The sequence below is a fragment of the Adiantum capillus-veneris genome, chromosome 22 (assembly GCF_014529385.1).
Source record: "Adiantum capillus-veneris isolate H3 chromosome 22, ASM1452938v2, whole genome shotgun sequence".
In the NCBI taxonomy this organism is placed as follows: Eukaryota; Viridiplantae; Streptophyta; class Polypodiopsida; order Polypodiales; family Pteridaceae; genus Adiantum; species Adiantum capillus-veneris.
This window is the reverse complement of record NC_140952.1, coordinates 91,365,602-91,377,353: the sequence shown is the minus strand read 5'-3', so window position 1 is coordinate 91,377,353 and position 11,752 is coordinate 91,365,602. Positions and strand designations below refer to the sequence as shown.

General features: G+C 43.9%; 1 protein-coding gene across 1 annotated transcript; it reads left to right on the top strand.

The window, feature by feature from the left end:
- The first annotated feature begins 310 nt into the window (after positions 1 to 310).
- On the top strand, positions 311 to 3,791 carry LOC147429785 (uncharacterized). Its single transcript, XM_086496020.1, has one exon. The coding sequence runs from the start codon at positions 324 to 326 to the stop codon at positions 3,651 to 3,653; it is 3,330 nt and encodes a 1,109-aa protein (XP_086352146.1). The 5' UTR covers positions 311 to 323; the 3' UTR covers positions 3,654 to 3,791.
- Positions 3,792 to 11,752: the final 7,961 nt, after the last annotated feature.

Below are 11,752 nucleotides of genomic sequence, written 5' to 3'. Positions count from 1 at the left end.
GTTTTTTGGGGGGGGGGGGGGGGGGGGGGGGGGGGGGGGGAAGCGAGTAGTTACGAACCGATGACCACAGTATACGATTCTGAATGTTAAAGGGTGTATGAGGAGGCTCTCTTTACCACGTGCAATTTGGAGGTGTGTGTCTACACGAGGCTCTTCCATAGCCCCTTCAAAAGGAGCGTCTCAATCATGGGACTTCCTTCCTTCTCCACACTTATAATTGTCTGAGCCTATAAAAAGTCTTGACGAATTGCATCCAATCTATATAACATCTTCCTAAAGGCTAAACTAGGGCCGTGGTGTGGGGGGGGGGGGGGGGTTGTTTTATGGCAGCCAAATTAGCAGTAGCGCTCTTGACGTTGTTTGCACACGCCCTACTCTTGATCAGTTGTATGCACCGCAGCTGTGGCGCCACAAGGACAGTAGCTGTGCCAGATTGCTCGGCATCCGACATAGCTGCGCTTCGCCATTTTGCTCACAGCGTCCGCCTCAATACGTCATCAGCGTCGACAGGTCTAGCTGCAGCTGGCTGGACCGATCTCTTCTCCTCATGGATGGATGGCCGTTCACAGTGCTGCTCCTGGAAGGGTGTCACGTGCGACGTTAATGTAAATGGCAACGAAACAGCGCCTCGCGTCTCTCGCCTCCATATCTCCGCAGTTGATCAGCCCGATGCCATGGCTGGCCCTATTCCTGTCTCCCTTTGCCACCTCTCTGCCCTCTCCACCCTCTCTCTCTCAAATAGCTACCTGTCCGGCCCAATCCCTCCTTGCCTCACTTCTCTCCCTCATCTCCACCACCTTGATCTTCACAACAACTCCCTTAATGCTTCGAGCTTCACATTCTCATCTCCCTTTCGCAGCTTGAGGTCATTGGATCTTTCCCAAAATATCCTCTCTCGGCTCAACTTAAACTCCACCTTGCTTACCTTCCTGCCTACAGCCAAGCTCACGTCCCTCGACCTCTCTAGAAACCGCTTGTCTGGTCGCCTTCCGCCTGCTCTTTGCTCTTTCCACCGCCTTTCTGAGCTTAGTTTCAATTATAATACTCTATCTGGATCAATACCAGAGTGCTTCTTCAATCTCACGGCTCTGCAGCTCCTCCACCTCGCTTATAATCATCTTTCCGGACCACTCCCGCAAACCCACTTCAGGCTACCCAATCTTTTGTTCCTTAGCCTCTCCCACAACGCTTTCTCCGGACCGTTAATAATGTCATCCCTCTTCTTAAATAACCTCCCAGCTCTACAGTTTCTTGGCCTCCATTCCAACTCTCTTTATGGAACGCTTCCAGAATCTCTCTTCAACCTCCCAGCTCTAGACACTCTCTACCTCTCCTACAACTTTCTTACTGGAACGCTTCCAAAATCTCTCTTCAACCAGCTCCCAGCTCTAAAGGTTCTCCGCCTCTCTTTCAATGCTCTTTCTGGCCCAATCCCGGACTCCTTCTTCAACCTCACAGAAATTGCAGAGCTTAGTATCTCAGGTAACGTTCTCTCTGAGCCTCTCCCTTCTCTTTCCACCGCTTCACTACTCAGTCTTAAAATTCTCGACCTGTCACAGAATAATCTGTCAGGTCAACTCCCCTCCTTTAGCTCCCTTCAATTCCCCGCTTTAGGCTTAGTGCGACTAAACCAGAATCAGTTCACGGGCCCAATCTCAAACTCCTTCTGCAATCTCACTAGCCTCATTACACTGGATCTTCGGGGCAATGGTTTGAGCGGGTCTTATCCTACCTGCTTAGGTCTCCTCCCCGTCCTCAACACACTTTACTTGTCCAAGAATCACTTTCAAGGCCCCATACCTGATTTATGGAGAACAGCAATGCCAACACTTAAAACTCTCGATTTGTCTGGCCTTCAGAAACAAGGTAGTTCTGCTTCTCCGTTAATCCCGAGGTGGCTCTTTCGCTCCAAGGTACTGGAGTCTCTTTATATCACCTCCTCAAATCTTCACAACATAGATATTAATTGTTCGGAGCTTTCACTGCTCAATAGGACACTTTTTAGCTTAGATCTCTCGAACAACCAGCTGAAGGGCAATCACGTATGGTCATGCATGGCCAACATGAGCAATTTAGACAGCTCGAGAGATGATCTTACTCTCAACCTTTCTGGAAATCCCCTCGACGTGGAGCTCCATCGTCTTCAGCCACTAGCCGCTCCATGGAGCATAGATTTGAGCAATTGCAACCTCAGAGGTCACCTCACCAATGAATTTCTTAAGGGTGCAATTGGGAGTCAATATTACATTGTGAATCCATTTTATAATATATTTAGCATTATCTCACTTGCAAACAATAACCTGGAGGGCAACTTGCCATCAGACCTACCATTAGTCCCGTACCGCATAATCGATCTTTCTAATAACACCTTCACAAAGTTCCAAGAATCTATATTGGAGAGTAAGCAGACGGCCCAATCACTTCTGAGATCAGTAGTCAAGCTTTCTCACAATAAATTGAAAGGAGATTTTGCATCTTTTTTCAACAGCTACACAAGGCCTACATGCACCCTTCAACTATTAGATGTGTCCCACAATGAGTTGACAGGGCAGCTTCCATCTTCATTAGGAACTTGTTCTGAACTCCGTTGGCTTGATGTGAGCTACAATAAACTTGAGGGCCAGATTCCAACGGAGATAGGTGCCTGTGAGAATCTTGAGATACTTTCACTAAGAGAGAATTTTCTGAGTGGAAGCCTTCCAAGTTTCCTGCCCGCAGCCTATTACACTCTGGGGCTGCTAGACATGAGCCACAATCAGCTAAACGGATCAGTTTCCAGCTTGTTCTCCATAGATACAGATGACATCCTGCTGCGTGTCCTTCTACTAAGCCACAACCATCTCTCCGGTCATCTACCGCCTGGCTGGGGTGCCGCATTACAAATCATCGACTTGTCCTACAATGAGCTCACCGGAAACATCCCCACCAACATTGACCTCCCAGGTTTTGAGGGCTTAGCACCATGGGAAGATGGTCTTTCGATCACCAGTTTGTCTTCAGATATTTCAATTTCAGTGACTTTTCAGGGATTGGAGTATATCTATCACCCGGAGTATAAACCACAGATAGAGCTCACCATGAAAGGATCGGAACGGACCTATCCTTACGTGCGCAAGCTTTTGGTGTCGCTGGACCTGTCTCACAACCACCTAGTGGGGGCGATCCCGTCCGCACTAGGTGGGCTGACTCGGCTAGTAAACCTTAATCTCTCCAGCAACAGATTAACAGATAATATCCCCAGTGAGCTGGGAAACCTCGACGAGCAGCTTCAGTCACTCGACCTCTCCAACAACAGCTTGGAAGGGCTCATTCCAATATCTGCGTTAGCCAGCCTCAGCAAGGTTGAAGTCTTCAACGTCTCCTTCAATCCAGGGCTGAAGGGGGAAATACTTGCGGGAAATCCTCAGTTACAGAATAAAGACAGCTACCTTGGAGATCCTGATGTGTGTGGAGACATCATCCAGAAGCCATGCAAGAGTGATGAGGCAGGCGGGCCGCCGTCGACGACAACCCACCATATTGAATCAGATCAGGCCGATGCTGCTCGGCCATTCATTGCATGGATCCATAAATGGACAGAAATCCCTGCGCTCTGCATAGGATTTGCCTTGGGGTTCATTCCTGTTTTCTGGATCGTCGTTCTACGTAATTAAACACTGGATTCAATATAGAGAACAATAGCACAAGGGGCTTTTTCAGTACTGCATGCTGCCATATTTTATTAATTTCATCTTGTTGGCCTGCTAAAAAAGGCTTTGGAAAATATATTCATAGAATATATTTAAGGACCTCTCAGAATCTATTTCATTAAATTCTTTTGTATACTTATGTTTATTAGAGCTATTTTTTTTATGAGCATTAAAATATTAGTTTGCTTTAGTAATTTATCAACGAGAATTTGTATTTTATTGTTTTTACTTTACTTTTTTTCATTTTATTTTGATTTAGAAAGCCAACGTAATCCTTTGATCTTGTTGTTTAAGTGGACGGTGGTAACATAAAAAGCATTTGTGATTGTGTGTATTTGGAAAATACACTTTAAACACAAAAAAAATTGACATAATTGTAAGCACTCAGGAATGTACCTCTAATTTTGCAAGCAATAGTTTTAATAGAATCTAGGGAGATGCGTTTGTTTGAAGGGATGCAAAATTAAGCTAACCGTTCCATTTTGAAAAGGAAAGAAAGAAGCCGTCCACGTCCATGATACATTGTTTTAAGAGAAAATTACTAAAATGTCGCTGTAATTTGTGAAAATTTCCAAAATGCCCTTACAATTTTCCAAAATGCCGTTGGTTGCGAGAGTAAAATTCTTCAAAAATAAAAATTTGTAGCTTTCCATAAGAAGACTTCCTGTATACCGTACAGGATGGCTAAAGTAGAATTTGTAGGCCGTGGAGATGAATTGCTTCATTACTTTATGCTTGCCTTTTTTTTGCGAGGTGTTTTGTAACAAATTACATGCTAAGCACTCAAAGATGCATATAAGTAAATGTAGGTGATAGCTGGAGATTTTTTTTGGGTGTGCTTTCCTGGCAAACGGTCGTGGGCGTCACGAGGTCAGAGGCATGATCAGAGAGAGAGAGAGAGAGAGAGAGAGAGAGAGAGAGAGAGAGAGAGAGAGAGAGAGAGAGAGCTCATCAGCTCCGTTCTGTGGGCATCGCGAGAGCTGGAGCATCTCCATGCCTCAGCTGCGTCAGGCTCAAGATGTAGACAGGGAGAGAGAGATTCTAGGTAAAGCTTATTTGTTTGCTGAGCTGCTTGCACTCCCATGCTATCCAACACGTCGATCTCCAGCAAAAAATCCCTGCTGGGTCAGAGTGTTGGCTTGACGAGGTGTAGCAAAAGCCTTGCAATATCACACTCGCAGACAAAACTAGAGCGCTGGCAATTGATAGGATGATGGTGAGAAAGAGAGAAGGACGCGGGGAGGAGGACGTGGATAGGTCGAGGGGATACAAGCGCGCAGGCAAAGTGCATGGTGAATGAGCCTCAGAAGGAGGAACCCTCGAACTGCAGAGCGTTGGCAATTGACGGGATGATGGTGAGAAAGAGAGAAGGATGCGGGGAGGAGGAGGTGGATAGGTCGAGGGGATACAAGCGTGCAAGCAGAGTGCATGGTGAATGAGCCTCAGAAGGAGGAACCCTCGAATTGCAGTGGTAGAATAGTAGGAGAACGCGTGCGTGGAAACCGATGCGAATGCGAAGGCTAGAATGGGAGGGTCGGAAGTTAGTTTGGAAAGGTTGGGAGAAGGAATCTCTCGATCTAATTAATTAATCAATGGTCGAATAGACCCATTGACCCAGGATTACCTTAGTATGTTGCTAGCTACAATCTTTCTTCCATTTCTTTTGATAGAAATCATCCAAGATGCTATGTTGGCTTTGAGCACAAAAAAGGGGAGGTTGACGCGTGAAGAGAGAGGGAGAAAAGCTTGGAGCCGGCAGGTGGAGAGAGGGAGAGTGTTCAAATTTGGATGCTTGTGCAAGAATTTTGATGAAAGGTAAAGGGGGGGGGGAGATAGAGAGAGAACAAGACAGATCCATGCGTCAAAACAACTGAGGAGAGAGAAATTATGTGTGTCTGTCTTTTGAGTTCGCCCATGTAGAAGGAGTAGAAAGGGGAGTGGCCCACGTGGAAGGGTTAAGCTTGCATTAAAGGCGTGCTTTGAGACAATCTCTCTCTCTCTCTCTCTCTCTTTGAGCAGGTGCGCAACGGCAACGAGGCCTTGCATTTGTCTTGCACCCAACGAATCAGATAGAGCTCTCCACACACCCAAGGGGTCCCAAGGATGTGAGACACCATGATGGGAGCAACGATGCAAAGGGACACGTGTTGCTCACTGACCTCCACGACCTTAGGACTTAGTAGATCTTGATAACATGATTCCTTCAAATGATTGGCGTAATTATGTTGTCTAGAACATTGTAGAAAATGATTCTCGTTATTCTATTATCTACCACATTGTAGAAAATCGATAACTCCTTTTGGCAACAATGAATTCTTTGAACGCTGGTCATACTGGGTCATATTGGGTCTATTCGACCATTGATTAATTAATTAGATCGGGAGATTCTTTCTCCCAAAAATTCCAAACTAACTGCCGACCTTCGTCCCCATTCCAGCCTTCGCATTCCCACCAGTTCCCACGCACGCGTTCTCCTACTATTCTACCAATGCAGTTTGAGGGTTCCTCCTTCTGAGGCTCATTCACCATGCACTTTGCCTGCACGCTTGTATCCCCTCGACCTATCCACGTCCTCCTCCCCGCATCCTTCTCTCTTTCTCACCATCATCCCGTCAATTGCCAACGCTCTGGTTTTGTCTGCGAGTGTGATATTGTAGGGCTTTTGCCACACCTCGTCAAGCCAACACTCTGACCCAGCAGGGATTTGCTGCTGGAGATCGACGTGTTGGATAGCATGGGAGTGCAAGCAGCTCAGCATACAAATAAGCTTTACCTAGAATCTCTCTCTCCCTGTCTACATCTTGAGCCGGACACAGCTGAGGCATGGGGATGCTCCACCTCTTGCAATGCCCACAGAACGGAGCTCTCTCTCTCTCTCTCTCTCTCTCTCTCTCTCTCTCTCTTTGCGCGTCGGTCCATCCAGGCGCCACGATGACTGCGCTGTTTCTCTCTCTCCACGCTGCTCGGCCCATCGTCAATGGCCCTTCTCTCTCTCTCTCTCTCTCTCTCTCTCTCTCTCTCTCTCTCTCTCTCTAAGGATCATGCCTCTGACCTCGTGACGCCCACGATCGTTTTCCAAGAAAGCGCACCCAAAAAAAATCTCCAGCTATCGTCGACATTTCCTTATATGCATCTTTGAGTGCTTAGCATGTAATTTGTTACAAAACACCTCGCAAAAAAAGGCAAGCATAAAGTAATGAAGCAATTCATCTCCACGGCCTACAAATTCTAGTTTAGCCATCCTATACGGTATACAGTAAGTCTTCTTATGGAAAGCTACAAATTTTTTTATTTTTGAAGAATTTTACTCTCGCAACCAACATCATTTCCAAAAATTGTAAGGGCATTTTGGAAATTTCCACAAATTACAGCGGCATTTTAGTAATTTGCTCTTAAAAACAATGTATCATGCACGTGGACAGCTTCTTTATTTCCTTTTCAAAATGGAACGGTTAGCTTACTTTTGCATCCCTTCAAACAAACGCATCTCCTTAGATTCTATTAAAACTAATGCCTATAAAATTAGAGGGACTGCCAACAATGAATTCTTTGAACGCTTTGAGTGAAACTTATCCTCTTATAGAAAAATGTGACTTATGCTAGTCAAATTTGAGAAAGATTTTCACACATATGATATAAGCTAATAATCACACCTGTAAGTAGCAGTTGGTATTGTATCTTTGTAGTGTTTGCGGGCAATTGTATTCTTTTTTACTTAATAATAAATTCTCTCAACTCACAATTGTGAGCATGACCAAAAAAAAAAAAAAAAAGGCTAATCACACTTTGAAAGATTTTCACATAATTAGTGAAACATTCCATTGGGATTCCTGCATCATTTGAATCGTGTGAAAAGTTGTGTGAATTTATTTTCAAGTGTAAATAATCTAAAAATTCTTGATCCTGAGTGAATTATTTTTCAAAAGAGTGAATAATTTTTCTCATGTGAGAAACCTTTAGCACTTTTATTCGCTTGAGTTGAATTTTTTGCTTGATTAATTCACATTTGTTTCGTGTGAAAAGAACACCTTTAGCACTTTTATTCACTTGAGTCGAAATTTTTGCTTGATTAATTCACATTTGTTTCGTGTGAAAAGAACAATGAAAAGAGCTCTTTTTACTCAAGTGAAAAACTCTAAAAGTTCTTGTGATATTCATGCGACCTCCTTCTTTCTTCGCATTGAACGTTCATGAGCCTCTTGACGCATTGCTTGCAATCTATAAAACATCTTCGCAAAGGTTCGTTTATTATTGTAGGGGATGGGGTGACTGAAGCATCCCCAACGAAAAGACTGCTCAAACAACCGGTTGTAGTAGGTTGACTTGACGGACTCTCTATAGCTATGGAGGACCACACATCAATTTGTGAGGCCCTTTAAAAGGCACCTTCGGAGGGCCCTAAATATAACATGGAGAGCTCTAAAAAGTCTAGTGCTCACATATTTTAAATTGCACTCAATGCTCTAAGAAAACCTAGGCTAAGTGTAATCCAACATGCAAATTTTGAGAGCTCCGCCGGTGGACGTGCACGCTGGCTACGTTGGATATTAAATCATACGCACTATGCTTGGTGTAGGTAATATAGAAACACTGCATTGGTATGACCATTGGCCGCTACTCAATCCAAATTAGGCCCCTCTCACACTGGGACGAGCATTGGAAGGTCACGCTATATTTGCCACGGAAAAAGTGAAACATGGCCTCAAGACTTTATCAGAGGGACCGGCAAGCAAGGCCGGCCAAGTTTTTCTTCTTGCGGCCAACTGCAAAAGATAGCGTGCGAATGAAGACTACCCGACTTGACCTGTGTCTAGCAACGAGAATGAAGGACGTACACCTTAATTTCCATTTGGCTAGAGTGGATTCGTTGGTTAGGCTAGAAATCTTTTTAAACAAGATGTAGTGTGACTTCAGTTAGTTGGCTGGTAGCCTTTCAAAAAGGGGTATTGTCTCATGCCCTAGTCTAACAAGGGCCTTCGCAGTAGTGCTCTTGACGTTGTTTGCATGCACATGCCCTACTCTTGATCAGTTGTATGCACCGCAGCTGTGGTGCCACAAGGACAATAGTTGTGCCAGATTGCTCGGCGTCCGACATAGCAGCGCTTCGCCATTTTTCTCATAGTGTCTGCCTCAATAGATCAGTGTCGACAGGTTGCAGCTGGGTGGACCGATCTCTTCTCCACATGGATGGATGGCTGTTCACAGTGCTGCTCCTCGAAGGGTGTCACGTGCGACGTTAATATAAATGGCAACGAATTAGCGCCTTGCGTCTCTCGCCTCCAAGTCTTTGTAGTTGATCAACCCGATGCCATGGTTGGCCCTATTCCTGTCTCTCTTTGCCACCTCTCTGCCCTCCCCAACCTCTCTCTCTCTCTGATCAATAGCTATTTGTCCGGCCCAATCCCTCCTTGCCTCAATACTTCTCTCCCTCATCTCCACCACCTTGATCTTCACAACAACTCCCTTAATGCTTCGAGCCTCACATTCTCATCTTGCTTTCGCAGCCTGATTTGTCCTTAGATCTTTCTGAAATGTCCTCTCTGGGCCCCAGCCTAAACTCCACCTTGCTTACCTTCCTGCCCACATCCAAGCTCACATCGTATCTCGACCTATCTAGAAACCGCTCATCTGGTCGCCTTGCGCCTGCTCTTTGCTCTTTCTACCAGCTTTCTGAGCTTCATTTCCGTTATAACACTCTATACGGATCAATACCAGACTGCTTCTTCAATCTCATGGCTCTGCAGCTCCTTCGCCTTGCTCATAATCATCTTTCCGGACCACTCCCGCAAACCCACTTCAGGCTACCCAATCTTCTCATCCGTCAAAGTCCAGGGGAGGGGGGCCGCCAATCTGGGCCATCCGTTTAGTGGCAATTAAATTTCGTAATATGAGACCCGCATACTTTGATGCTTACCAAATCAGCACCTGGAATGCAAGCCTCCAACAGCCTATATTGCATTGACACATCAGTACACGGAACCCCATCCATCACTATCAGAAGCTACAATTTGCTAGCGGGTGGCTGTCGCTGCATGGCATTTGTTTGGTTCACTGTCATTGCAGGGATTCACTTCATAAACTGTCGCTGTCTGGACCCCCTCTCCCAGGACATTTGACGGCCGTGAAAGGACACTCAGTGTCCTTTCCTTGAAATCAGCGCTCCCCCATGGCTCTCGGCCTCCACCGGTCGCCACATGGGGTCACCCTGATTTCAAGGAAAGGACATTGAGTGTCTTTTCCCTACACCTTAGGCTTTCTCTGGACCTCTACTAATGTCATCCCTTTTCTTAAATTACCTCCTAGCTCTACAATTTCTTGGCCTCTCTTCCAACTCTCTTCATGGAACGCTTCCAAAATCTCTTTTCAACCTCCCAACTCTACAAATTCTCCACCTCCCCAACTTAATGGAATGTTTCCAAAATCTCTCTCCAACAAGTTCCCAGCTCTAAAAAAGCTCGAGTTTCTTTCAATGCTCTTTCTGGGCCAATCCCGAACTCCTCCTTCAACCTCACAAAAACTGTAGAGCTTCGTATCGCAGGTAACGTTCTCTCTGAGACTCTCCCTTATCTTTCTAGGCTTCACTACTCTAGCTTGAAATTCTCGACTTGTCACATAATAATATGTCAGGTCAACTCCCCTCCTTTAGCTCCCTTCAGCTCCCTACTTTATGCATAGCGCAAGTATAATGGAATTAGTTCACGGACCCAATCTCAAACTCCTTCTTTATTCTCACTAGCCTCACTACACTGGATCTTCAGGGCAATAGTTTGAGCGGTATCCTTCCTGCTTAGGTCCCCTCCCGATCCTTGCGGAACTTTACTTGTCCAAGAATTTCTTTCAAGGACCCATACCACAAGGAGCTTTTGACATATTACCATATAGAAATTAGCATTGAATCCCTTCCTAGATTGAAATAGCAAGTAAGGAGCTTTTTCCTTATTGAACTAGCAAAGTCATAGTTTCCTATATGGGAAGTGGATAGTTGCTAAATGGAAGTAGCAACATCCAAGTATCTTTATATTTACTCTATAATAATTATGTGGAGTTGCTACATAGAAATAATAATGCTTTGGTCCAATGCAATTACTATATAGCAACTATGTGCAGTTGCAAATTTGAGGTAGCAAATCTTAGGTCCAACATAATTACTATATAGACGTATCTATGTTGACTTGTTAGTTAGAAGTAGCACATCACAGGTCCAATGCAATTACTATATAGTAAATATGTAGTTGCTGGTTAGAAATAGTAAATGTTAGGTCTAACGTACTTATTTTATAGTTTACATGCTTTTCTTTATCATAATATAGTGACTATTTTGGTACTAAACATTAACAATACTGTGTATTCTTCTAATGTCTATTGTCCCTGACACAAAGACATTTAATCTAATTCTTTTATTATATGACTTTTGATATGCATGTACTATGGTTTATTTTAATTTTTTTTAGTTTTTTTAGTTTTTTAAAAAAGTCATATTTACAAATAAACTAGTAATCATTAAACTGCATTGTAACTCTCATACCTTGTCAAATAAAAATATGTATTCCCTGCTACAAGAGACAAGAAGTTCATGAGTTTAAATATAAAATGTGCATATCAAGGTCTATAATTTTTTCTTTACCTAATTATGTTTATAGTATTTATGAGACATTATGTTAATTTTGACGTATTATATACCACACACATAAAAAGATTGAAGAAAAGATGAGGGGAATATTAGACTGGCACTTTGCACTCCATGATGAGATCTAAACGGAAATGCAATAGCATACATAGGATCCTACCATACATATATAGGATCGTTGACTGGAAAGTGGGAGAGAGATAGGCCATAGGTACCCTTTATAACTCGTACTGCTTGGGTTTATATCTCTTCACCTATTTCTATGCTAGCTAAAATTTTTATGTCATTAATATGCTCATTATATGGTAGATTGATGTAATGAGACTAAACATCTTTTGTTGAAGAGGATGGTTGGCTACATAATAAATAGAGGCAATAGGATGCTATGATGATGATCATTTATAGGTTAGTCAAGGGAGAGGAAAGAAACAAGGGA